Source organism: Odocoileus virginianus, chromosome 33, assembly GCF_023699985.2.
Source record: "Odocoileus virginianus isolate 20LAN1187 ecotype Illinois chromosome 33, Ovbor_1.2, whole genome shotgun sequence".
In the NCBI taxonomy this organism is placed as follows: domain Eukaryota; kingdom Metazoa; phylum Chordata; class Mammalia; order Artiodactyla; family Cervidae; genus Odocoileus; species Odocoileus virginianus.
The window spans coordinates 14,017,432-14,045,215 of record NC_069706.1 but is presented as its reverse complement, the minus strand read 5'-3'; the positions used below and the strand labels follow the sequence as shown (position 1 = coordinate 14,045,215).

The window sequence follows — 27,784 nt, the reverse complement described above, 5'->3', positions numbered from 1 at the left end:
CTCCAGTTTACTCTGGCTTCCCCCCTACACATTTATTCCCCACACAGCAGTCAGGAGAAGAAAAGAAAATCCTCCCAAAGCACCCTGACTCACAGCTCCGTGGCTAAAAACCCATCCACAGTCTCCACTCACCTGGGGAAAAGCCCACCCCACGAGATGGCCACAAGGCCTCACCGACACCCTCACCCACGCTGCCTGTCCCCCCACCCCTCTGCCCAGAGCTCCCTTCCAGGAGGGCCCCCCTCCTGCAACACGCTGACCCCCTCTACCTGCAAAGTCGTCCACTCGGCTACCTCTCAGCCCGCCCGAAGATCTCGCCTCCACAGCCCCCACCCTGAAGGAAGTCCCCTGGGGTCCCCAGGCGCCCGGCACACCCACTGTACCTTACGATCACTGGTTCCTTGCCTTAAGTCTGCCTCCCGGAAAGCCCACAGCCCTGACTTTGCAAAGTTAGTCTGGCTCACTGTACACGCCCAGCATTCACCTCGGGGTCTCCCCCAGAGCCGCCGCTCAGAACTGCTCGTGAAAAAGGGAGAACTGAAATCCAGGATCACTTCCTGAGGTTCCTCGGGGGTCTGCTTCCTCGCTGAGTCCCTGACCCAGAGCCCCCACCTGCCTAGAGAAAACCTCCTCAGTGACCAGGCCAGTAAAGCATGTCTTTAGGGCTCAGCTCCCAGACTCCCGTGACCGGCAGGAGATCACATCTAAAGCCCCCGCCTCAGGCTCTCCTGAGGCCGCCCCTCGAGGGCTGACATTCTATTTCCGGTCCACAGATCCACTTCTACCTGCTCCTACACTTTCCAGGTTCTGCCGCCAAGTCTTCCAGATTCACAATCCATCTCAGCACCTGGTGAAGAGTGCCACCTAGTGGGCCTGCGGACCCCGTGGTCACAACTGACGCCTCAGCCCTGCCTGGCTCCTCTCCCTCTCAGACTGGGCACCCCGAGACATCTCTCCATCAGACAGGTCCTCGTCAACTCCGCTTTCAGGCCTCCCGCACCCTCATCTTGACCCTTCGAGGCCTTCCCCACCATAGCACCAACGTGTCTCACTGAAGACAAAAGTCTAACCATGTTACCTCCATGCTTACAACTGTTCACTGGCCTTTTGACTTTTCTACCTGATGGAAAAAGCCCCCTGCTTCCAATGGGGCATGAAGAGGCCCTGTGACACCTGCTCCCTCCGTCCGCTCAGCACTTTCCACTCCAGCAAAACCAGGCGCTGTGCCCCCTCATCCACACCACGCTGCTCTGAGAGGCCACTCTCCACGCAGACCCTGTCCCACCCCATAGCCCGCCAGGGTCCTCTGTCCATGGGATTCTCCAGGCAAGAATACCAGAGTGGGTGGTCATTCCCTTCTCCAGGGGATCTTCCCAACCTGGGGACCGAACCCGGGTCTCTCCTGCAGTGCAGGCAGATTCTTTACCAACTGAGCCACCAAGTAACTGTTTAGTGAGCGCCTACTGCCAAGGAAAAGATGGCAGCCTCCCCCCACCTCCACTCTCTAGGGAACATGCAGATAAGAAAGACCCAGACTCTACCCCAAGGCGAGGGTTCTCTGCACTAAACGTGGTCACTGTGTGATGAAATATAGGAATTCAACCACAGCATGTTCCCTCACAACTCACGCTAAGCACAACAAAACAGGAAGAACTGTGACCATGATCAGAAGCATCTTAACAACCAACGTTCTCAACCAACTACACTACCTTCCAATTAAGCCAAGGAAGGCCCCACAGATGTGAAGTCAGGCACGACAGATCCTCTTCTGTCATAAACTCACTTTAATTTTGAAGCAAGATGATTTTCGGGAAGCAAAGATGATTTTCAGTTTATAACATTTAGCTCTGATCTTTCTAAAGAAGCCAGCTGAGTCTCCACAGGTGCTGGAGACTGGATGAGACTCCATGGCAGAAACACATGGTCAGGTTGAAGATGCTCTGTTCTCTGCTGACTTCCAACATAAGCCCCGGCCCCCCCAAGATCCCCTTACCCTGTGGCGACCCCCACAATCCCCTTACCCCGTGGCGATGATGTCAGCCAGCTGAGGCGTGTTGGGTGCGATTTTGATTGTGACGGTTTCAAAGTACAGGTGCTCCTTCTGGGCGTGGATAGTGTACGTCCCAGTGGTTATGTTCTCCAGGCGGAATGAGCCATCAGCTTTTGTTTTGACTGTAGAACAAAAATATGCCAACAAAGGATGAGCCGAAAACAGCTGCATGTCCCTCATCTACACGGGGATGCCGAAAGCTGGCTTGTTTTCACAGAGTCCTTAAGATTTTGTTTCCTTTCCATTTCCCCCTGTAGCAAGACCCAGCCCCGGCAATCAGGCCTGGGCCTAGCGTGTCTGCCCACCTTTGATCTGGTTGTTCAGGGTGACCACCGCATCCGGGACACCTTCGCCTTCCGGTCCATTCAAGACCCGCCCAGTGACAGAGAATCCCATGACGTGGAACACCGGCTGAAGATGAGGAACAGGGAGAAGCTGTCGTGTACCTGAGCTAAGGAAGCCCCCCCAGCCTCCTCGTGCCACCGCTCAGCACGCAGGCCCACGCTGGCTCCTCCTGGTCCCCCGGGACAGCCCGGCTCCCTCCCAACTCACCCACCGGCAATCCCGATTCCCACGTCTGTCTTCTTCCTTAGATTTCCCAAAAATGGCTATTTGTCAAATAACTGAATGAAAACGCTCGAGAGACGGACTTCCCCACAGACCACTGAGTCAGACCTGTGAGAGCCCCCCTCCGTGCCCTCTCCCCTCCAGACGCTGTTTCCGGGGGGCCAGGCCACCCCGTAGTCTCCCAGCCTAGACCCAGGATCGCCGTGCTCCCCGCTGCCCACCCGCCAGCATCACAGTCCCGTGGATTCCACCTCTGCAAGGGCTCTCGGGCCCTTCTGCTTTCCCGCCACACCGGGATTCGAGTCCTAAGTCCGCCTACACCCCCTCGCTCGGCCTCCACTGCTGCACATCCCCTCACCCCACGTTCTCAGGTCGGTCTGTGTCTGCACCCTCCCTGCCTGTGAGGGGCAGCACCCGCCCCTCTGCAGTCGCTGGGCTTCAGCCACCCTGATCTGCGATTCCCTCTTGCCTTCACCATGTGGGGCTTTCATACCAGCTGCTCCCTCAGCCTGGATCTCCTACCGCACCTGGAGAAGATGGGAGATGGGCTGCCCCATCTCATCCTTCAGGTTCCGCTCAAACCATCACCACCTCCGAGACGCCCTCCCTGACTACCCTCTCTTGGGAGCCCCTGCCTCTTGCCCCACCATGCACTTGACAATCACACTAATCTACTTTAGAGGCTTCAGCAAAAACCTTCCCAATAGCCAGTAACTTTCCAATGTCCTTGTTTGATTTCTTCCTAGTTTGTCTACATCCCACTAGAACGTGGGCTCCATGAAAACGGGGACCTCTTCTGTCTTAGTCACCTGGTACACAGTAGGCACTCAATAAATGACTCCTGAATGAATGGATGGAATGCATACATGTGACTGCACTTGAGAGCTTTAAGAAAACGGCTTCCTCTTTAGTCAGATGGCTCTTTGTCTAAAACGACGTGGTTAACCCACTTATTAAATCACCTATTCGCTTAACAGTCATCTTTATTAGGCACCCGCCATGTACCTGGCACTAAATCATGTGTTAGAAATACAGACTCAGCGGTCCTACATTATTTAGCCTATAGATTGCCTCCTGAAATTCCATTCATGTCTGTTTAAAACTTTGGTTTGCAATCGAGAAATGTGTTTCCCCATTCATCTGCCCCCATCCTCCTTGGCGAGTCCCTTGAAGCACCAAGGGCTTGACCTTTACCCTCCGACCCCCACTCCAGCGCACAGCACCCCCACTCCAGCGCACAGCGGAACAGTCAAATGCTTTAGTGGATTTTAAAAGGCAGAGTCAGAACCCCGCTGAGCATGTGACCTAAAAGCTAGCTTCCACCCGCTTAAGCTACTTGAATGTAGTCCTTTCTAATGTAAAAGAAAACGATTAAAAGCTAATTTTTTCAATAACTGTAACACTAGGTGGTCCACTTATAAAAGGCTGCTGTTTTCTTTGGGGATTGACCTAGAGCATTTTCTATAGTAACCATTTTCTACCTCTGTAATTAAAGATAGAAATGTGATGAAAAACACGTTCACCATCTGTTTTAAGTCTAAGGAGTTTGTTGGGCCACCTCTCACCCTACCCATCACCTCACCGGTCACCCCATATGGCCCAGGCTCTGTCAGTTCACCTGGTCTCCTGCCACAGCCTCCAGGCTGGTACCCCGCTTCCACCTTGCCCCTGGCAGACTCTTCTCAACGTGGCAGCCAGGCAGGCACACCTGCTTCTGCTCAGAACCTTTCAGTGGTGCCAGCTGTCGCCCAGAAAGCCCGGCAGGGCCTGCACGACCTGCCCGTCACCGCTCTGACCCCCTCTCCTCCTCCCTTCCTCACTCCCTCCGTGCCAGCCACCCTGGCCTCTGGGGGATCCCCACGCCTCCCAGCCACACTTCAGGACTCTTGCACCTGCCACGCCCCCGTCTTACACACTCTTCCCACAGATGTAAGTACACTTCACCGCCTCTTCCCCTTCAGGCCGTTACTCAAAAGTCACCTCCCCGTGAGGCCTTCACAAGTACAACCAAGGAGACCTCAACCCCCACCTGACCTTGAAACTGTACAATCTCCTTCTTGCTTTGTTTCTAAAGAACACATGACCTTCTCATATACTTTCTGATTTACTTATTTATAACTATATTGTCTCTTTCTGCCATTAGAACATGAATTACACAAGAATAGGAATTTTTGCCTCTTTCAATTACGCCAATCAGCCCATCACTAGAAGAGTACCTGAAAATGTCACTGACACTCAGTGAACATATCTCACTGAATGAAGTAGACAGAACCAGGACTCCAATTCACCAAGATACAGATGTTATGTGAGCGATGTGAAGGATTTCGTGGATGTCAGAAGAAAGTATAAGATTCTGTTTTTTCCAACAGCACTTTTAGATAAATATTGTTTTTTAACACATTTGCCACACCTGTGCCCAGGAATGGGAACTCCAACACCTATCCCTCCAGAAGGCAGGGAATCCTTACCTCAATTTTCAGGCTGTCGTGTTCCACGGTAAAGTCAAGTCTGGAAGGAGCAACGTCAAAGGTAATCCTCTCTCCCCTATAGAAAGGAATCTGGAAGGAAAAGCCTGTTAATTACCAAGAGCCATGAACATGATTCAACCATCAATATTAACAGTCAAAGCCAGCAGCCCACAAATAACCAGGGGTTCAAAGTGGGCAAAGAGACACTATTAGTCATACCGGTTTCACATTTAAAAGAGAAAAGACTTATGCTTTCTGCAGCTGTTACTGAGGGGACAGAGTCACACCTTAAGTCACTGCTAAATAAAATGTTTGTGCAACTGCAGGCCAACCATCCGGTCCTTTGATATCCCAAGGGCACTGATACCTCCTGTCGTAGGACTCCCAAACATAAACAGAAGGGAAGTCAGCTTTGCTCACCACAGTATAGCCCCCACTCGGCAGGGAAAAGAAGGAGAAGGAGCCGTCTTCTCTGGAGATCGCATGGCACAGGTACTCCAGACTCTCGTCCTGGGTCTGGAACCCGGGCACCGGGGAGAGGTTGCAGCCCAGGACATCCTACGTCAGGAGGAAAACGCCAAAATGACTTCCTTTTCCACTTCCACGTTCTGATGATTATCAGATAGCCACCTTTCAAAAAACTTGCATAAGTTTTACCTCACAAAATATTTCTGAAACATTTCCTCTAGGAAGCAGTAAAGGACAGGGCACAATGTAAAAATCTTTACAAGTTTGCAAAGTTAAGGGCTTCCCAGGGGGCTCAGATGGTAAAGAATCTGCCTGTAATGTAGGAGACCCGGGTTCGATCCCTGGGTCGGGAGGATCCCCTGGAGAAGGAAGTGATAATCCACTCCAGTATTGTTACCTGGAGAATCCCATGGACAGGAAAGCCTGATGGGCTACAGTCCATGCAGTTGCAAAGGCTTGGACATGACTGAGTGACTAACACTTCACTTTTCATTTGCAAAGTTAAAAACAGTACAGCCTAAAATCACCTGACTGCCCTCCCCTACCATGGATCACCATCATCCAGTTGGAGAAAACAAACTGGCCCAAGTTCACACAGCTGCTCAGAGGCAGAGCTGGGATCTGTCTGAAGCTGGGTCTGTTTCATTTCAAAGCCTGGGCACTTTCCACTGAATTCCACTGCCTCCCAGTGCAGACATTCAATTTCTTGTGAGTCAAGAGAGAGACACAGGTTCTTAGATGGTAAGACTATCCATCAACTTTGACCTGCATTTTTGTATTTAATTGAAGTATGGTTGGTTTACAATGTTACATCCCGGTATACAGCAAAGTGATGCAGTTACACATATATACATCCTTTTTCAGATTCTTCTCCATTACAGCTTATTGTTGTTCAGTCACTATGACAAGTCTGACTCTGTGACCCCATGGACTGCAGCACACCAGGTTTCCCTGTCCTCCACCATCTCCCAGAGTTTGCGCAAACTCATGGCCATTGTCAGTGATGCCATCCAGCCATCTCATCCTCTGTGGTCCCCCCTTCTCCTCCTGCCCTCAACCTTTCCCAGCATCAGGGTCTTTTCCAGTGAATTGGCTCTTTGCATCAGGGGGCCAAAGTACTGGAGCTTCAACTTCAGCATCAGTCCTTCCAGTGAATATTCAAGGTTTATTTCCTTTAGGATTGACTGGTTTGATCTCCTTGCAGTCCAAAGGACTTTCAAGAGTCCTCTCCAGCAGCACAATTACAGTTTATTACAAGATACTGGATATAGTTCCCCGTGCTATCCCCTGAAGGAAGACATGGCAACCCACTCCAATATTCTTGCCTGAAAAACCCCACAGACAGGGGAGTCTGGTGGGCTACAGTCCATGGACTTGCAAAGAGTTAGACACGACTGAATACACATGCACCTCTGTGCTATACAGTATGATCTTGATGTTTATCTATTGTATGTACAGCAGTGTGTATATGTTAATGTCAAGCTCCTAATCTATCCCTCCCCCACCCAGCTTTCCCCTTGGGTAACCCGAAATTTGTTTTCCATGTCTGTGACTGACCTAAATTTCTTAGTCTGTGATCTCCCATCTCCTCCACCCTCTGCCCAAAATCTCTCTTGTTCTTCACTCCTCTTTGCTTACCTCTTTGGCCACTAAAGAAGAGAAGAGAAGAAACTTCACCCCTTTCATGGGTTCCCCATCGCTGCGGACAGAGCCAGACACATTGTAGCCGGCCACTATGAGGGGACCCGCGGCATTGGCATTGGAGTTGGTCACGCGCACAGTGGTGCTCGCCTACAAAAGAAGACTTTAACTTCCAAAAGAACAGACGCTCACAAAGCATTTAACAACAGGAGGACGTGCTTACACTAAAATATTAACTCGGAGAAAAGCAACAAAAGAAATGATATAAAATTGCATATGAATGTGTAGCATAATCACAACTATTTTTAGTGGGCAAGATGAAGGGCAGGGAAAAGTGGCAAAATGGAAATGATATTTTCATCTAGATGGTGGCATTTTATTTCTTTTACACTTTTCCACCTTCCAAATTTTCCATTTCCACTCCTTTACGCTCTTCTGTATGTTCCAATCTTTTTTAATGAACATGCTTTTTTCTATGTTGAATGGTATGCATCCATGTATTTTTAACCTCTTCATTAAAGTACAATTCACATAGGAACAGTTATTTTCCCAAACACACCACGCATCCAGCACTCAGACACAGAACAGATACTGGGTCCTCAGAAGCCTCCTCTTGCTCCTTTCCTGATACTGCTCCCCCAAAGGGCAACCATTTTCCTGACTTTTAATAGCCTGCTTTACTTTAAAACACAATTTTACATGAATAAACTCAAATTCTTTATGCATACAACTAACGAACAATGCAAATCTTAAAACGTATTCTATTTATAACATGTAAGCTACTGAGTTTCAGGTAAAACATTTTTAAATGTTGACCAGAAGAGAAAAATCCAAAGAACCAGACCATAAACAGTATACAGACACATCAAGGTGTGAAATTATATCATCACTTATAAATGCATAAAACTCACAGAGTAGTGGAAGAAGGCAAGGGTGGGATGTTCTGAGAGAATAGCATTGAAACAAGTATACTATCAAGGGTGAAACAGATCACCAGCCCAGGTTGGATGCATGAAACAAGTGCTCAGGGCTGGTGCACTGGGAAGACCCAGAGGGATGGGATGGGGAGGGAGGCGGGAGGGGGGATCAGGATGGGGAACACATGTAAATCCATGGCTGATTCATGTCAATGTATGGCCAAAACCACTACAATATTGTAAAGTAATTAGCCTTCAACTAATAAAAATAAATGAAAAAAAATTAAAAAAAAAACAGAGTAAAAACTGAAATACTGATGCTTCTTTAGCAAGAATGAAACATAGCCTCAAAACCAATATAAAAACTAACCTTTTGAAATGTCCTTTAGGTGTTATTTCAAATTGTTTTTTCAGTTATTTACAGAACCACATTTAATAAGTGTCTTCTTTTTTTCAATCTTTTACTATAAACTATTTCAGTCAAACAAAAAGATACAGGGGTCTATACCAAAGAAGACCTATATAAGCTCCAACCAGCTAAAGAATAAAAGAGAAGAAATACAATTCTAAACCCTGCAGACTTGCACACCCCTTCCTCCCTCCCTCTGCAGACATCAGTACCATAATGAACACACTGCCATTCTCATTTGCAGCATCTTTATAGTTTTACACATATGAATGTATCCAGAAGTGGTTATGATCACAAGTGTGTCTAATCACTATATAAATGGTATCATATTTCCTTGTCCTTCAGCAACTTGCCTTTTCCCTTCAATGTTATGTTTTTAAGTACAGTCATATTGATACACGTGGCTCTGGTTCATTCATTATTGCTGATGTACAGAATTCTATCATGCGGTGAAACCACAATCCACTCTCCCCTTCACGGACATATAGGCTGTTTACAACATTCTGCTATTACAAACGAAGCTGCAATAAACATTCTTACATACTCTCCTTGGGCACAAGAACAAGAATTCAGAGTAAGTACTGCTGTTACAGACAGAAAAAAGAACAATAAAATAATCTCATCAGGTCCCTCTGGTGTTGATTTAGCTTAAAATAGGTATAAGTTAATAACAAACCAACTTCACAGCAGGAAGACAATGTTGTTACCTAAAACGGAAACCAACATAAGCAATATCTGCTACAGTGTGGGAGTTTTCCTGTATAAACACCACCAAACTAATCAGCAGCATCATTGTTTTTTCCATGAATTTCTAGAAAAAACAAAATAACTTCATATCCGGAATTGAAAACCACTCCATTTGTCCCCAAACCAGCACACTGTTGGCATGGCCATCAACATAACAGAAATAAATGCTCACCTCTTTCAATGGCCAGGTTGGATGAGTTGCAAGGATTTCATAATCTCCAGGAAGAACTTTAAAAAATGCAAACCTAAGAAAGAAAAAATACCACTTCACTTTCTCCCAGCAACCTGAATATTTCTAATTTAGGACTACTCTTCCAAGCACAAGAAAATGATGCACCAGTTACCACAAACTTGCCCTGAGCCAGTTAAAGAGTATAAATGAAATTCAATCCTTCGCTGTTCAAATCCTCATCAGACAGCACTTACTGGGCACTGGCCGCGTGCAAGGAAAGGGGCTCGTGTGCTGACGAGAAGGCAGGCTGATGTCTTCCTCCACCCCCAGGGATTCTAGTCTAAACACCAGCCCCTGTGGTTCAGCAGGGGTCAGTCACAGATCACTCAAGCGTGTGCCGGCAGAGAGGCATGAAGAGGTGAGGAGAGGGGAAGTGTCTAAACGAAGAGAAGTGGGAAAGGAGGAAAGATGTGTGAAGAATGGGGGACAGGGACTTTTCTGGCGGTCCAGAGGTTAAGACACCACACTTCCACTGCAGGTGGCAAGGGTTCAACCCCTGGTTAGGGAAGGAAGATCCCACATGCCACATGGTGAGGACAAAAAATAATATTTTTTAAAAAAGCCATAACCAAATAACTAATGGAACTCATAAACAAATTAAACGACAAAACTGAAACAAACAATCGGCGGACAGGCCCGCTGAGCTGAGACGGACGCTGACACAAGATGACACTAAGCGTCAGGGGGCAGGTGATAACGAGCTTGATTCCAACTCCAGAGAGTTTACTAAGATCTGTTATCAGGAACAAACAGAAGCCACTCTGGGCTCTTGCGCAAAGCAACTGTGATGAAACCAGAAGCCGATAAAGACTGTTCTAGCAGCTGTGAACAAACCAAGACCAGAGTGAGATGAGTTGAGGCTGGAAACACTGCCTCCAGGATTCTGACACATTTAGCCCTTCAGATGTGCAAAAGCACCAGACCACAAGTGGGCTAATTCCAGTGACAGGAATGCCACAATTTCAATTCAGTTCCTTTTTCTGTGGTGGTATTTTATCACATCAGATATCGCCTGTAATAAATGCACAGGGCCGGGAAACCACCAGCTACAGTGGCGTTGATACTGCCACTGGATTTCGGTCTGGGTAAGATTCAGCCTCTAGCTCGTGTTCACAGCATCCCAGTTCTGCACATGACTCTCCGTGTAGTGTGTGCACAAGAAGGGTGTTTGGAAAGCTCAAGTCCCTTTCTCCAGCAGGGCCAGCAGCAAAGTACTGAGACCAGAGCAAATGAAGTCCTACATTCCCTTCCACAGATCAGAGGAGGGGGCTGGAGAGGCAACATGAAGTGTTTTTCAAAACCGAAATATAATTCCAACAGTCATCATTTAGAAATTGGATGATATACTGACAGGCTCATTATAAATTTCTATTTTGCAGTTTAGTCAGATTTGTGTACTGAAGCAGTCAATGGTGATTTGTATGCTTTCAAAATGATCAGCTGGAACTATTCGGATATTAATCTTGGCACATCTATTAACATTTACAACGCAACGATATAAATCCATTACATAAATGCTTTAAATCTGACTCAACAAGGTTAATTAAATAGTCATCAGTTCCAACTACAAAATGATTGCGATGTAATAGTGATAAAATGATTTTTAAAAATCGTAATTGAGCTAATCTGTATTGAGCTAAAAGTTATTAAGTGCATATTCTATGCCAGACAGTTTGAAACAATAATATCATAATTTAATCTTCTCAATAACCTTAGGTGGCAGGTTCCATGATTATCCTCATTCATAAATGAAGAAACCAAAGCATAGAGGTCTTAAGTAACTTGCCCTGGGGCAGAGAGCTAGCAAACGGGAGAAACAGGATTCAAACCCAGCTGTTGGGCTCCAGATCCAGTGACACATCACACCAGGCTCAGCTGTGTTCAATTCTTTTGTGACCTCATGGACTAGAGCCCACCAGGCTCCTCTGCCCATGGAATTTTCCAGGCAAAAATACTGAAGTGGGCTGCCATTTCCGATTCCAGGGGATCTTCCTGAACCAGGGATCAAATCCACATTTCCTGCATTAGCAGGTAGGTTCCTTACCACTGAGCCACCTGGGAACCAGAGTCAGTCCCAGCCAGTAAATGAAGGCCTAGTCCCGCAGCGGGTGCTTTATTTAATCTCATTTTTAATCATCTCATCACCGCTAAGATACGGGTCAAAAGACTTCCACTTTACAGGTAAGGAACTTGAGGCCCTGTGGGATATGAACCTGTCTGAAGGTAAGGGGCTGAATCAGGGTCTGAACCCAGGTCTCCCTCAATCCAGAGCTCCACCCCCCTGCACCAGGGTCCAACTCTAGCTGCGGGGAAGGGCGGCACAAGCGTTAACTCACTTTCCGCCAGGCTGTGTGACTGTGGACTGGATCTTCGCTTCGGTGCCTGTGTTTCGCAATGACACCTGAACTCCTGCGGGGCCCAGGGGCTGCCCTTTGCTGAGAACCTGCCATGGAGAAGGAGGAGGAGCTTAGGACTCGCCCAGTGGGCACATTCTCCCCTTAGCAGCACTGCCCAGCCTGCGCCTACAGCCTACGACCTTCTCTGAGTCAGGATTCCTTGGAAAAGATGGTAGAGATCATGGCTCCCCTTCCTGGGGAAGCAAGGAGACAGGGAGAAGGAACGGCAACAGTGAAATGACACTTGGTCCCACTGACTCCATTGTGTGCTTGGCTGCTCCCTCTCAGGGTAAAGGGCAAGGAGAATAAACCCACCATGAAGACAAGGTGGGCGAGAAACAGGGGCATCTCAGCTGCGGCACTGCAGCTGGGATGGGGAGACTGGCCCCTGAGACCCTATCTCTCTAAAAGGCCATCCTGCTGTCTATACTTGGACAAAGGAATGACCAGCAACCTAGACCCAGCCCCCAAGAACACCCGCCACATTTTACTTACAGTTTCATCGAGCTCCCAGGCCCTCCTGAAGCTTATCTGTGCATCCCTTATGGCCTCAAAGCCCCCAGTTCCAACATTCTCGCTTTTTTAAAGGTAAGAGGAGACTGAGTCTGTACTACAGAGCAAACGTGACAAACGCCAGACCTTTCCATTCACGGAGAAGCCTGTGAACACGAAGTTGATGTCCCCGCCCTTCGTGCAGATGTCGCTGACACCATCCACGTACAGCTCCACGGTGGTCGGCTCTGCGCAATGACAGGGGGGCCGGGGGTGGGGGACAGGACACAAAAGCAAGTTGACTTTGGGGACAGGATAAACTGTCACGTAAAACATATTGCACTGCTTAACTTTCACTGTATTCATTTCTGAGCCACTCACGTGGCTGGAAATCCAAAGGGAGGAGGAGGAGGGAAAAGTCTCCCGCCCCCACCCCAGAGGGAACCAGGGTTGAGAGTATAAGATACGTTTACAACAGTCTCACAACTGAGTTGCATCTCAGAGCCCCATGGAAAATCTAGTGAGCGCCAGAAACTTTTATTTACTGAACACCCACCAGAGACCAACCACTGAGCTAGGTGCACTTAGCCCTGACAACTATCTCAGAGGGAGGCAGTAACACTGCAGCTGATTGAGGGGTAAACTGAGGCACGGAAAGGTGAAGGATTCTCCTAAAATCACAGAGTTCCTGAGGGACAGAGCCCATTCTCAACCTCAAAAGTCTGGCTCTAGATCTGACTCCTGATCGAGTATGTGGGTTCAGCCACATTATACCAAGACCATAAACTCTAGGGTCCATAGTAAACAGGTGGACTGGAAGTTGGCAGAGGCCAAGTATGGACTGAGGCAAATGGAAAAAAGCAGACAGCTTCCACCCACTATTGCCACATGGCCTGGTGCTGCCCGAGCTTCCAAGTTCTCGTGAAAAACTGAAAATCTGGGTCTTACCTGCTGCGTCCTGATTTTTCAGTATCAGCAACCAATTCAAGGAAATTAAAAATAACTGAAGAGTTCATCATAATATGGGTTAAAGTTGAGTTTTTAAAAAGTTAGGAAGAATGTGAAGTGATAGGTAGAGGAAAAAAATGGACAAATCGAGAGAATTTCAGGGGGATTCCCTGGCGGTCCAGGGGCTAGGACTCTGCACTCCCACTGCCAAGGTCCCAGGTTTAATCCCTGGTCAGGGAACTAAGATTCCACATGTTGTGCAGTGCAGCCAAAAAAAAAAAGAAAAAGAGGTAATTTTTTAAAAAGAGAACGTCATGTAAAATAAAGAATTACACACATACACAGGGGAAGATGTCAGTGAAAAAGTGGATAAAACCTTTATCAGGCACCTCACAAAAGAGAATATCCAAATGGCCAGTACACATATGAAAAAGTGTTCAATCTCATGGACCATCAGGAAATGCAAATTGAGACCACAATGAGTGGCTGAAACCGCTCCACCATCAGGACGCTAAGATAAAAGAGACTGACAGCCAGTGTTGATGAGGATGTGGAGGACTGAACTCTTACAGCCGGTGGCTAAAGCAAAGCTCTGCAACATCCACTCTGGCGGTCCAGAAACCTCTACTAGGGTTGGATTACATGTACAAAGTCTATTGCCCAGAAGTTCCACCCTGGTATATATTAATACTCAACAGGAATGGAGACACGTGTGCACCACAAGATTCACAGGAGTAATAAGGATGTTCACAGGAGCACTACTCTCAGTGGCCAAAATCAGGACACAACCCAACTGCCCACCAACAGCAGAAGGGGTAAATCACTTGCCAGTCACACAGAAACCAAATGAACTAATATAGTAACACACTGGAAGGATGAATCCTGTGAACAAGGTGGAGAGAAAGAAACCAGACACAAAACTGAACCTTGGATGATTCCATTTACATGAAGTTCAAAACAGGTGAAATAATCTATCATTTTAGGTCGGGCAGGGCAGTTCGTAAGTGCCTGGGGTGGGGCACTTCTGGGAGTTGGTCAGGTTCTGTCTCATCTAGGTGGTGGTTATGTGTCTTCATTTTGTTGAACTTCATTGCCTGATACCTCTGTGACGAGAATTTCTGAAACCAAGAGAATTGGGTTCTATCCCTGGGTTGGGAAGATCCCCTGGAGGAGAGCATGGCAACCCACCCCAGTATTCTTGGGTGGAGAATCCCATGGACAGAGGAGCCTGGTGGGCTGCAGCCCATGGGTCGCACAGAGTTGGACATGACTGAAGCGACTTAGCACACATGCATACACACATGCTATGATTCAATTAACAAGCTTATCGAAAGAAAAAGCATTGACAAGAAGGGAGGGGATTCAAACAAAACACTTCCGCAGCGTGACCTCTCTGGCCAGGGCTTGGCTCTGACTCCCCTCCAGTTCCTGGACCCCAGCAGTCAGGCAGCCCCGGCTGTGACCTGAGGAAGAACTTTGTCTCCCAGATGCAGGTCGCTGCCTCTGTGACAGCAGGGACTCAGTTCTTCCTCCCCTAACTCACAGGCAGGCCTGGGAGGAGCAACTGGGCCCCCTTTCTCCCCTCAAGCTACAGAACTGGGATCACACACCCACCTCTACAAAAATTTCCAGGCTCTGCTCTGCAAAAAATCAGCCACACCATAGTAGAACCCTTTCTTCTGATCAACCCCACTTTCGCTCCTCCAACGGTGCTAAAAGACACTCACCTCAGGGAAGTTTGGAGTTTTGTGTGCGTGTGCAAAAAGACTGCTTTTAAGAGTTGGGCGTAACTGAGCATATATGCACACATTTTAAGAGTTGTGTCCAACTCTTTGCGACCCCATGGACCGCAGCCCACCAGGCTCCTCAATCCATGGGATTCCCCAGGCAAGAATACTAGAGTGGATTGCCATTTCCTCCTCCAAGGGATCTTCCTGACCCAGGGATCGAACCCATGTCTCTTGCATCTCCTGCACTGGCAGGTGGAGTCTTCACCAATAAGCCGTCTGGGAGCCTGATGGATGCTGACCCAGCGGAAATAACTCGTCCAAAGTTAGAGCTGGTAAGGCCCCAAGGTTGCCAGATCTTCTGATTTCTTCAGTAGATCTGGATTTTTATGTAAAATTTCACAATGTTTAATATTACCATTAATTTGCTAAAAAAAAACTTATTAAAAAAACACTGAGGGGGCTAAGAAAGAAGCCATCCCAAGGCCAGAAGTCAAGTCCCCACTCCTGACCCCTATAGTCATCAAGTTCTACTGGCACTTAACGAATGAAGCTGCAAAAAAGGAGGTTCCTGTGATGTACAAGAAAAGATGCCTATTTCAAGAAACAAGGCAGAAAACCTTAGGATAGATCAAAAGTAAATCCAATCTACTCTAAAGTAACAGGGATGGAAGAGTTTAAAAAAACAACCCTCTTACACACTAGAAATGAATCCTTCATATTTTAACAATCTCTGCACTCCATCAGTTTAATATTCAGCATACAGCCTAATCCCTTACAAAGTATACCTGGTTATTTGTTAACTTACCAAAACTCCACCCTAGAGGAGGCTCAATCTTCAGAATGAAATCTCCCTACGAGGGAAAAAAAAAATCAGTGCAGAAGACTAAGAACTGATGACCTTTCAACTTTTAACTTAGTTTAGTACAATCATGTAATGTAGAATTTTCACACTTGGAATAGAATTCCAAGTGTAAACTTTGTGCTCATAAATGGTAGTGGGCTTTTGACTCCCTACCAGCGTGGCAAGTTCAACCCCAGAAACTCCTACTTAATCCAGCAAAGAGTTAGAGACACCGTATTCAGCCACTCCTGGTCTTTCAATACCAAACATTCTACTGTCTCATGTTAACCCTTCATATGTTAACCCTTAACCTTAACCCTGCCAGGGTCAGCCAGACCTTTAGAAACTAAAGCCAATTCTTAAAACGAGATTTTATTCATACACCCTTGAGTAAAGGGTTCCTTGAGAATGCTTTAGAAAAAAAAAGATTTCAATATCAACTAGTCCACCTCTAGAAAACAATCTTATGTATTATATAAAGATATAAGTTCAAGATTATTTATCTCTGGGTTGTTAGTAATAACTTTTGTAACTTCTTGTGTTTATCTACATTTCCACATAAAAAGATGAAACATGGAGAGGATGGGGGGTAGGAATACAGGCATGCATGGATATCCATCTCTGAGCACATGCGTGTGCATGTCTGCGTATATGCACATGCATGTATATTCTTGGGTATCCATACAACTCTAAATACTGAGAAAGCCATCCGCTAGCATATACACCGAAACTTTTATCAGAAGTCATCACTACAGAGGGAGAGGGGACTTGGGGACAAAAGATAAAATCTACTTCATATACTTCTTAAAAAACCTTGATTTTTTCCCCCACGATACTCATGAATGCACCCATTACTTGCATAATACTTTTTAAGTGCCCAATGTTCTCATTCCGGTGACCTCTCCCGTTGCGGAGCACAGGCTCAGTAGTTGTGGCACACGAGCTTAGCTGCCCCGCGGCACGTGGGATCCCTCGGGAAGAGGGATCAAACCTGCATCCCCTCCACTGGCAGGGAAGCCCTGTATAATACTTTTTAACAATGTTTTAACCCACTTGCAAGTATTAATAGGTAGTTCTATTAAGTCAGGGTTTCTCAGTCTTGGAACCACTGACATTTTCCCTTACCTGCACAGCCTGGCAGCCTGGTTAGCTCCATTCTTGGCCTCCAAGCAGGAGATAATGAACCACTCTCCCTCACAGTTGTAACAACCAAAATGTCTCTAGACATTGCCAAATATCCCTGGAGACATTGAGAATCACTGCTATTCAGTCAAGCCAGTACATAAGCCGTCAACCTCACAGTTTGGCCAGAATTGCCATATTCCGCTTATAACTTACAAAACAGAGGTGTATTTGCTCCCTTGGGAAAGCCACTCTCCCAGTTAGCGCAGCCCCGTGGGCCACACTGACAACCTCCCATCATAAACCACTAACGTGCTCTCTCCGCTTACCTTATCATACAAGGGGATCATAAAGTAACCATTGTTAGGGGCACAGTCTGTCTGGTATTTCAAAGTCCCATGTTTGGTGTACAACTTTATCTAGAAAGGAAAGAGAAGTCATGATATCACCTTGAGAATTAGCTATGTACAATGAACCTGAATGGATTCAGTCAAAATGCATTTGCTGAGGACCTACTATACAAAGCTGCTAACAATGGGCATTATAGACACAGGGAAATAAGACCAAGTATCCCAAGTAATGTGATTTGCTATTTTTCAGGTTAGAAGCTAGCCTTAAAAGTTGTACTTTTCAATACTTTTCAGTGTATTTTAGTGTCTGTCTCTATGTTGTTTTGGGTCTAAAACCAATTTTGCTGTTAGTAAGGGGCTTGTTAAAATGCAATTCTTGGGGAGTGTTGGATTGGAAATTTGGGACTACCAGAAGCAAGCTACTGTATATATAAGATGGATAAAAAACAAGGTACTGTTGAATAGCACAAGGAACTATATTCAATATCCTGCAATAAACCCAATGAAAAAGAATATGGGAAAGAATGTATTACATGTATAACTGAATCACTCTGCTGTACACCAGGGACTAAACACAACGCTGTAAATCCACCATACTTCATTTTCTTCTTTTTAAGTACCTTAAAAAAATGCAATTCCTGAACTCCACTTCTGTTTCTAAAACAGAGGGTCTAAGGTGAGGGCCAGAGATCTGTATAATGAACCCCAAAATATTAACACTTGGAGTAACATCTATCTAAAGACTTTCAGTGTTAATAATCTGTGACTATTACACAAAAATGACAGAACCCAGCCATACCAGCTAAGATGATGTGGAAAGCACCAAATTCACAATGTGTGTGCTTAGGAAAGGTACACTGGGAAATGACGTGTAGACTGCAGGCTCCCCGTGGGCAGTGACCTCAGCTGACACTTCACGGTGCCTGGACCAGGGCCTTATGTAGTGTAAGTACTCCATAAATACCCGACCTTATTCACAGGCCAAAAAGAAATTCAGATGCATGCACTTAAAGCAGGGACTGAAGATCCACCTGTCCAGAGGGGCCAGGGAAGTCCCATCAATGGGCATTCATCTAAAAGGGGACAGGATTGCTACTTAACCCAAGCCAAGTTTTGCAGCCCAAAGATTAGCTGGCTTTGCAGAGAAATCAGGAATGCAGTTTTTAATGTGAAACCTCCTAACTGTTAAAGAATTAGCAATCAATACAGTTTTTCTTTTTTAGGTACGTAGTCTGCTCTGTTCACTGAACTGTGGTACCCCCCAGGGACAAGACTTCAGAACACGCTGGGGCTCACGCAACAGTTACTAACTGAATGAATATGATGGAAAAATACTCAGAAAGGAAGAAGGATGGAGAGGACTGAAGGTAGATTTACTGGGACACAGAAAACACAACCCAGAAATGACTGTAAAATATCTTATTTACATTTCTGTAAAGCACAGGTCAGGACACAGAATGACAGGATACATTATGTGTGTGAAACACTAGATTTCATAATCAGAAGTGAAAAAAGAAAGAATTTCTCAAGCCATCTGGACAGGCAGCCCTAGGGCTCAGGGAACATACTTCATACTAGGTCACAAAACCTGCCCTCCACTCTCACAGTCACTATTAAGTGCTCAGGGTGGGAGTGTCCCTAGCGCTCTATACTTTTCTCCTGATGCCCTAGGAAGCTACAAGTTGCAAAGCTTTTCAAGACAGCTTCTGGAATGCCCTGAGCCCACAGCCTAGGAGGTGGCATGGCCCCCAGAGATCCCAGAAGCCTTGCCACTGCCAGTGGGTAGATTCATTAAACACTTGACTTCTTTTTATATATATATATATTTTTTTTTTCTGATGTGGACCATTTTTAAAGTCGTTATTGAATTTGTTACAATATTGCTTCTACCATTTATGTTCTGGTTATTTATTTCCCACTGGGTGTGTGGGATCTTAGTTCCCTGACCAGGGATTAAACCCCCTGCATTGAAAGGTGAGCTCTTAACCATCAGACCTCCAAGGAAGTCCCATGCCTGACCTCTTAAGACCAAAAATGATGGAGAAGCCACAGATACAAGGGTCTTGAAGGTGATGAGTAACTTCTTCGGGAAATATATGATGCTGGGCTCTGCGGTCTCTCTCCCAACCCTATGCTACAGGAACAAAAATTGGGACTTGGAGCAAGGCTAGGTCAAAGAGCTGTAGAATCTACTTCCGATCCCTCCCCCAATTCTCAGGAACCTGCTTTGTAGGAACACGCTGGTTCAACTCTTCACCACAGCCCTCCAGCTGCTCAGGCAGACTGCCTTTGGGGTCTTGGTCCCCACTCCCTCCTCTTTGGCATCTCCCAGTGTCTTTCTTTTCTCCCTCTCAAATTCCCTTCTTTGGATTCATCATCAGTAACTACCCTCCTAAAATAGAGGCCAGCCCTCCCTGGGGTCCCTTCCTATCTGTCCTGCAAGTAATTTTCTATGCCCACCTCCATCTATCTCCTTTCCTCTTCACAAAAGCTTTATGGGTCATAATTCCACTGGGATAATAACTATCTAACTGAAGAGAGCTTTGCAACTTAATAAAAAAGACTTCTACAGAAATCTCTTGTGTAATTCCAATAACTACCCAGCAATCAGGGCGCTGACAACTCTTCATTATGGGAGGAAAAGGGTCCCAATGGGGGAACCAGGGAGATTAAAAATAGTTTCCCAGGCCCAGAGATGCCAATAGACAGTAACTGGGTCATGATCTCTGGGATGAGAATTCATGCTCTTTTAAAGCTTCCCAGAGGGTAGGAGGAATGGTAGATTAGAATTTGGGGGGAACTCAGTGTTGTGGGGGTTAAGCGTTGCGGTCTTTAGATTCTGGAATATATGTTTCAGGAAATTTGAGTTTCAGCAGGTCTGGGTTTCTGGGGGTTTGAGGATCTAGGGTCTGCGTTCTGCTGAGACTGGGTTTTAAGAGACCTGGGGCCTGCATTGTGGGGATCTGGAGTTTGCCTTCTGAAGTATCTGGGGTCTCGATCTGGAGGATCCTTAGTTTTGTCTGACCTAACTAAAGTTATAAACCATTATCATCGTCACCAGAAATGTCCTTCACACCCATATGCACACACCTTCAGAGCTCCGCGCCCCCCCCCACCCCGTAGCTGACCCCAAGATAAGAAGAACCCCCACCCCAGCGCTACTGGGGAGGAGACGAGCGGAGGGCCCGCAGAGAGCAGAGCTTCTGAAGAGGAAAGGGCTCCCAGAATGCGGGGAGTTGCGGGGAGGGCTGGTGGCAACCGCCTGGGAGGCGAGGCCACCGAGGCTCAGCAAGGCTGTGCGCCTGGCCCCGGGTCACACACCGAGCTCCGGGCCGCGGGGCGGGCACTCACCTCAATGAGCGAGTAGTTGATCTCCACGTCCGACTTGACGAAGCCCCCGCAACCCACCACGATGTCCTCGGAGGCGCGCGCCGGCTCTACCCCGCTCAGCAGAAGCAGCACAGTGGCGGCCACCACCGCCAACCCGGGCGGCCCCGTAGCGCGGCACCCCCGCATGGCCGGGCCTCTGCACCCTGAACCTCCGCAGGCCTCCGGGTCCCGCCCCTCACCCCGCACGCTGCCGCCGGCTTCCTCCTCTGCGGGCAACTGACAGCCCAGTCCCCGCCCCCGCCGCGACCGCGCATGCGCGTCCGGCCCCCACGGCCATGCCCCCGGCCAAAATAACTACGGTGCAAGCTCAGCAACGGAAGGAAACCATTGGTGCCCTCTGGAGGCCAGGAGGACTCCGCGCACCGTCTGGCAAGTGCGGTTGCAAGGTGCGGGTATAAACTGCAGGTATAAACTGCAAAGTTTACAGGTATAAACTGCAAAGTGGAATTTCGTAGTTTCATAGTTTGGAATTAGGAATTTGGAATTCCAAATCCCTTACTGTGGAATTTAATAGCACTGAAACTGGAAATGACGAGAGACTATTGATGGAAGTATCCCAACAAATTTCCCGAATCAATTTGACCCAAAAGTTTCACAAGTGATGTATAATCTCAAACCCCTTTTAGGGATTTGTGTCGATTGGTGTAACTTTCCATGATAAATGATCAATTAGCTTTTTTTTTTAAAGCAAAACATGTCATTTAAGCTCAGCATAATATTTAAAGATATTTAAATTTTATTTAATCCCACCTCTAGTAACATTTTTATAGAAACAAACTTTGAGGGTTTTTCCCCAGGAAGCAAGAGATGCATGCAGTTTGACTTACTTTGAACCAGCTCTGTGAGGCGATGCATGAAAATCATCTGAAAGCATCTGTCTGAAAATCAGTTCAAAAATCAGCATGTTATATTTTGTCTCAAGACTGAATGTATACCATAAGGTAGATGAACTACAAGTCACCATATCAAAATAGACAAAAACTGCTCTTCCAACCAGATATTTGAAATTCTTCCATTTCACTCCTTAAGAAAATCAAGTGCTTTTATTTTGATAGTTTTTATACCTTGATCCTAAATGATGAAGTAAAGAGATTTCCCACTGAAATCTGCCACTATGGTTAAGACTCAAGCACTACACAATATGAATCACAATGATTTTAAACTACACAGTGGCTATAATGGAAGGATACATCCACTAGAGGATTTCAGCCACAAGCACATCTGATTTCTCTCACTCTTCATTCTCATTCCAAATACAGTGAGACTCTCAACTGTTTGATTATAAAGAGAAACCATTTAAGTAATTGTTTATTTTTTGGAAGTTCACTACTTATCATTACAATTAAAACAAATGTTTCCATTTATGTTTCCTAACATAATTCCCTGGTTTGTCTTAGCAAACCACCAGGGGACTGAAAGTCATCAACCAGGAAGTGCTTGACCTATGGAATCATCGTACTTTACAGATGAGAAACCAAGGCCCAGAGAGAGACGGGGATTTATCTAGGGTTGGGGGCTTCCCTGATGGTTCAGTCAATAAAGTATCTGCCTGCAATGCAGGAGACCTGGGTTCTATCTTTGGGTCAGAAAGATCCCCTAGAGAAGGAAATGACAACCCACTCCAGTATTCTTGCCTGAGAAATCCCATGGACAGAGGAGCCTGACGGGCTACAATCCATGGGGTTGCAATAGTCAGACATGACTTAGCGACTAAACCAGCACCATCAGGGCTCAGCACTCATCCATGAGATGAGTTCAGAGAGCTGGAAAGTAGGCTCTGGGATATCTGAGTTCTGTTCTTGGCTCACCTGGCTGATTTCCTCTGTATGCTTCATGCTTTCCTGACCATCCCCCCTCAAACCTTCATCATTCGCTCAAACTCATCTTTATATACAAAGAAATAAAGCACTAGGACCGTGGCAACGCCAGTTGTAATGGGGATTTTGGGGATGGGGGGGGTGCTCAAGCCACCCCGCAATTTCCATCAGCCTTCACTAAAACTACCTCAAATAAACAAAGATGATCAGAATATAAACAGCTGACCTGCCACACTCAGCTTCAAGAAAAATTCGTGAGTTTTTGCGTCCCTGCTCTTCCAGAAGACCCAGGCAGGAAGACAGCTGAAAGCATGCTGCCAGGACCCAAGAAGAGGGTTGGGGAATCTCAGGAAAGAAAGGGGAGAAAAGACCAGGGAGCCCGTGGAGGCCCTGAAAAAGGCAAGAGAAAGGAAGACACCGAAGTAGCAGTGCAGCCTGGAGATGCAAAGGATTTGAATTCTTCACTCAAACTGAGCACCTGTTCTTGTCTGTCTGAAAAAGCTCAGTCTTTTATTCCTGTCTTGAAAGAGAATACATGGTCATTGCAAAGGATAGAAAATAGAAAAGGGAAAGGAAAGAAAAAGAAAAGAAAATTAGGAGTCCCACGACCACTGCTTTAGTGCATTGCCATCTTTTTGTCTATACATATATGTTAAAAGTCATTTCCCAAAAGAACCTGTGGCTAGGGGTACACCTCGCTTTAAGACCCAGAAGAAAAAGGTAAATGACTTGACTTCATTTCCCACTTTCCCTAAGTTAAGCATATACTATTTTTTTTCTTTGCAGACATATCGTAAACTATTTTGTATTATAATCTTTTTTTTTTTTCTCGCTTAGCATTCAGTAACCATATTTCCGTATTAAACCTACTTCTTCAGTGGCACTTTGCAATACTTCTCAGTAACCTAAGGATGAAATAATACTACGAATGCTAATAAAAGTTAATTCTGATTGAACATTTACAGTGTGCCGAACACTCTGCTAGACGTTTTATTAGTAATCTTCTTAAAATCTTCCCACCATCCTAGAGGCAAACAGGGTCGGTCTCACAGGTGAGGGGGCTGCGGTTCCAACCTTAACCCGGGGTCCTCCCATCCCCCATTCCGCAGGTCGCTGGACTTGTGCACACCTGTTGGGTTCGTTTATCTAGATAAATTCCTGGAATTGCTGATCCACAGATTTCGGGAAGTTCGGAATAACACTTGCGGCAGGGGGAGAGGGGATTATATGCAGACGTCACCGCACTTTCTTGGGCTCCGGGACCCCGTCCCTCGCTGCCCTGGGCGGCCACCCTGAGCGCCCCGCCACCTCGCCTCGCTTCCCCCCCTCCGCGCCCCACCCCCGCCGCCCGGCCGGACCTTGCCCCCGGCCTAGCCATCCGCGAGCTCGAATCCCCGCCCCTTCCCCAGGCCGGAACGCGGCCGAGGAAGCCGTCCAGGGACCCACCGACAGTCCGACAGACAGACGAACAGACGGACGGCGCCCGATGGCCGGGCCAGGCGAGCCCTGCGCGGGCCCGGGGGTGAGTATCCCCACCCCGCTGCACTGTCCTTCTCTGGCTGGCTCGAAAGATCTCTTGAACAGATCTCTCTCGGACTGGGATACAGGGGAGGGGCGGACCCCCGGGAGGGACAGACCTGCCAGACTAACAGCAGGACTGGGCGATCTCCTTAACCAAGCTGTTCCCCAAAGAGACCAACCCTGTTAAAGGGGTCTCTAGATCCCCCAGCTACAGGACTCCCCACGTCTCTGGTTCTTGCCTCAGCAAAGGACTCTAGTGGGAGGGTGTCAGTGGTGTAGCAGCGAGAGAATTAAAGCAACTGTGTCTTCTGAAATTCACCTTCACACTTCTCGGGTTAGGAAAGGCCAGCAGCAGATCTGACGAAAGAAGTACAGATGGCGACCTCTAGTAGAATAAGCTTTGGGGTTAACCAGGCCAGCGTGGAGTCAGCTCTGTCCCTTCCTATTTGTGTGGGCCTAAAAGAAGCTGTTACCTTCCCATTTTGTGAGTTTGCTGGTCTATGAAATGGGAACAGTAATACCTACCTCCTAGAGTGGTTATAGGGCTTGCCTGGTGGCTCAGTGGTAAAGAATCCGCCTGCCAATGCAGGAGACATGAGTTCGATCCCTGGGTTGGGAAGATCTGCTGGAGAAGGGAATGGCTATCCACTCCGGAATTCTTGCCTGGAGAATCCCATGGACAGAGCTGCCTGGCGGGCTACAGTCCATGGGGTCGCAAAGTCAGACACGACTTAGCGACCAAACAACAACAGAGTGGTTTTAAGTCTGTGCCCAGCACTCATCACAGATCCCAGGTGTCCTAGATTCTAGGACCCAACTGCCTTGGCTCAAATCCCAGCACCACCCCTGTCCAGTTGGGTGAGGTCACTGGAGTTACTCAATTATGAAGTACTCTAGGGACGACAGAGGATGAGATGGTTGCATGGCATCACCGACTCAATGGACACGAGTTTGCGCTAACTCTGGGAGATAGTGAAGGACAGGGAAGCCTGGCGTGCTGCAGTCCATGGGGTTGCACAGAGTTTCACGTGACTCAGTGACCAAACAACAACAAAATGTGCTTAGCACATTTTCCATGTAAATATTGGGGGTCCAAAGAGTTTCTTGGCCCCCCAAGTGGTGAGTTTGGGACCCCTGCATTGTACCATCATAAGGGTCACCCTGGTGTTCCCTCAGGTCTGGAACCAGACGGAGCCCGAGCCTGTCGCTGCCCGCCTGCTGAGTCTGTGCTTCCTGAAAACGGCAGGGGTCTGGGTGCCCCCCATGTACCTCTGGGTCCTTGGCCCCATCCACCTCCTCTACATCCACCGCCATAACAAGGGCTACATCCAGATGTCCCGCCTCTTCAAGGCCAAGATGGTAGCCCCTTCCTCTGGGAGCCTGTAGTCAGACAATGGTCAGGGGTGGGGGAGCAGGCTGGAATCAGGCAGAGACCCCAAAGTGGACGCATGGGACCCTGTTAATCAAATAGAACAATACCCCAGAGGCTGCAGAGGGAAACTCAGTGGCATAGACGCTCTCAGACCGACCATTGCAGATAATAAAAACAGTATATCACAAACACACCCACAGACACCCACACGCCCAGACAAGTTGATGGCCATTTAGCCTGGCATTCCCCAAAGTGTGCGGTGTACACTCCTGAGATGCACATGGTGATTTTAGAGCCACACCAGGATGCACCTTTTAAATGTTGACACTTAGGCATTGATTTTTGTGTCCCCTCCCCCATCCACGGTACTAAAGAACAGTCCTTAAAATTGGTGCGTCGTTGTTGTCCAGTGTTAGAAAAACACTGGCATTCCAAATGTGAGCGTCTCTGCTCCTTCTCCTGTTCTCCAAACCTCTAGGAGCACGCCCTCCATGGTTCATTTATTCCCACACCACCTTGTAAATGTTTGACCTCTTGCCAACCACCTCTCCAGGGTCAGCACACTCTTCCTTAAAGGGCCATAGAGGCTGAGATTCCAAGCATCATGTGGTCTCTGCCTCAACTTCTCAGTTCTGCTCTTGCATCAGTAAAGCAGCTACAGACAGCAAACAGTAAACAAGTAGATACCACTGTTTCAGTAAAACTTTATTTATAGTTACAGAAATTTGCATTTGATATCAATTTCACATCATGGCGTATTAGGCTTTTTAAAGTTTTGTTCAGTGAGTGAACAGTGGGAAACCCACTCTTAGTTCCGAGGTGATACAACAACAGACAAGAGGCCAAACGCAGACCGCACGCAGGTGGTAGTTTTGACTCCTGCTTGAGACTGACTGACACGTTTGGTGGTTTCTCCGAGGCTCCCAGGTCTGCCTGTGCGTGCTCTCTCCTCTTCCTGATGTCTCTTGTCCAAAAGAGAGACCGATTTGACCGATGGCAGCTCGGTCAAAGAAGGCCTGGAAACGTATCAGTCCCAATAGACAGTTCCTCCTTGATTTAACAGTAGGGATGGAAAGAGACTTAAAGAGGGTGTAACTTTTTCACCTGGAGAGTCAATAGATTTTCATGCGGTTCCTTCATCCCCGAAGCATCCTCCCGTGCATCGTGGGAGCACCACTGGTGTGTTGGAAACCACTGATGTTATTTGTAGGGTGCATTATTTATGTGACAGTTACAGATCAAGCTTGAGCTGCATCACTCCTTACAGCTGTTTTCTTTCACGTCGGCCCTGTTCAGTGGTCATGCTGGTACATCACAGTGCCCCACCCGGGGCCACTGTCCAGTTGGACGTGGAGCCCCTGGCCGGTTGGCCGCCATCTTTCTTTCCCCCACCAGCCTTATCCTGGCCCGTTTCCCCAGGTGCTTGGGTTCGCCCTGGTAATCCTGTGCATCTCCAGCGTGTCTGTGACTCTTTGGAGAATCCAGCAGGGAACGCCCCAGGCCCTTGAGTTCCTCATACACCCCACCGTCTGGCTCACCACAATGGTGAGTCACGCCCCAGACCTGCTGGCCGGCTCCTGGCTGCAGCTTTTGCTGCCCTGGTGGAGGTGGGGGGCAGAGGGGGCTCCCTCCCGACCCTCTCCTCCCCCAGCCTCCCCCACCCCCAGCCCACCTCCCACCCAACCCTCTTGTCCAGAGCTTCGCCATGTTCCTGATCCATGCCGAGAGGAAGAAGGGCGTCCAGGCGTCTGGGGTGCTCTTCGGGTACTGGCTACTCTGCTTTCTCTTCCCAGCCACCAGCGCCACCCAGCAGGCCTCGCAAGGGGTAAGTGGGGGCCTGGGTCACCCGGAAACCAGTATGGTGGTTTCAGGCCCTGGGTCCCATCCATCCTCCTCCCGCTTCCACCACGGCTTATTCTCTCTGCAGAGAAACACACTCCACAAGCCCTGAAACTCAAGCAACACACACAGGCATTTCACATAGAAGCTCTCATCACCCCATATCTTTTTATCAACACAAATTCTTATTGTCTTACACACTCAAGTCACACACTTCACTTGCACACACGTGTATGCCCCCATTCACCCACTGGGCTTCCCTGGTGGGTCAGATGGTCAAGAATCTGCCTGCAATGCAGGAGACCTAGGTTCAACCCCTGGGTCGGGAAGGTCCCTCAGAGAAGGAAATGGCAACCCACTCCAGTATTCTTGCCTGGAGAATTCCATGGACCAAGGAACCTGGTGGGCTACAGTCTATGGAGTCGCAAAGCGCTGGACACCAGTGAGCAACTAACACTTTTCACTTC

The 27,784-nt window shown here is 47.6% G+C and overlaps 2 protein-coding genes across 5 annotated transcripts in view; one reads left to right on the top strand and one right to left on the bottom strand.

Moving 5' to 3' along the window:
- The window catches only part of LOC110121656 (BOS complex subunit NOMO1), a 54,639-nt gene extending 33,652 nt beyond the window's left edge, over nucleotides 1-20,987 (bottom strand). Inside the window, exons 1-11 of the mRNA XM_070460914.1 lie at nucleotides 20,730-20,987; nucleotides 17,358-17,447; nucleotides 15,871-15,916; nucleotides 12,535-12,635; nucleotides 11,836-11,942; nucleotides 9,440-9,512; nucleotides 7,192-7,344; nucleotides 5,506-5,643; nucleotides 5,086-5,175; nucleotides 2,356-2,461; nucleotides 2,022-2,172 (exon numbers count right to left, since the gene is read on the bottom strand). Of these exons, the coding sequence (XP_070317015.1) occupies nucleotides 2,022-2,172; nucleotides 2,356-2,461; nucleotides 5,086-5,175; nucleotides 5,506-5,643; nucleotides 7,192-7,344; nucleotides 9,440-9,512; nucleotides 11,836-11,942; nucleotides 12,535-12,635; nucleotides 15,871-15,916; nucleotides 17,358-17,447; nucleotides 20,730-20,894 (1,220 nt within the window). The 5' untranslated portion in view covers nucleotides 20,895-20,987. The remainder of the gene's footprint in view (nucleotides 1-2,021; nucleotides 2,173-2,355; nucleotides 2,462-5,085; nucleotides 5,176-5,505; nucleotides 5,644-7,191; nucleotides 7,345-9,439; nucleotides 9,513-11,835; nucleotides 11,943-12,534; nucleotides 12,636-15,870; nucleotides 15,917-17,357; nucleotides 17,448-20,729) is intronic.
- Nucleotides 20,988-24,002: 3,015 nt separating this feature from the next.
- ABCC6 (ATP binding cassette subfamily C member 6) overlaps nucleotides 24,003-27,784 on the top strand; it is an 81,617-nt gene continuing 77,835 nt past the window's right edge. For 2 of the 4 annotated variants that reach the window (XM_070460910.1, XM_070460907.1), the window contains exons 1-4: nucleotides 24,004-24,107; nucleotides 25,283-25,465; nucleotides 26,898-27,023; nucleotides 27,175-27,303. In XM_070460910.1, coding sequence (XP_070317011.1) covers nucleotides 24,072-24,107; nucleotides 25,283-25,465; nucleotides 26,898-27,023; nucleotides 27,175-27,303 — 474 coding nt within the window. In that variant the 5' untranslated portion in view covers nucleotides 24,004-24,071. Of the gene's footprint in view, nucleotides 24,108-25,282; nucleotides 25,466-26,897; nucleotides 27,024-27,174; nucleotides 27,304-27,784 lie in introns of all 4 variants that reach the window. The other 2 variants (XM_070460908.1, XM_070460909.1) reach the window with 2 other exon arrangements.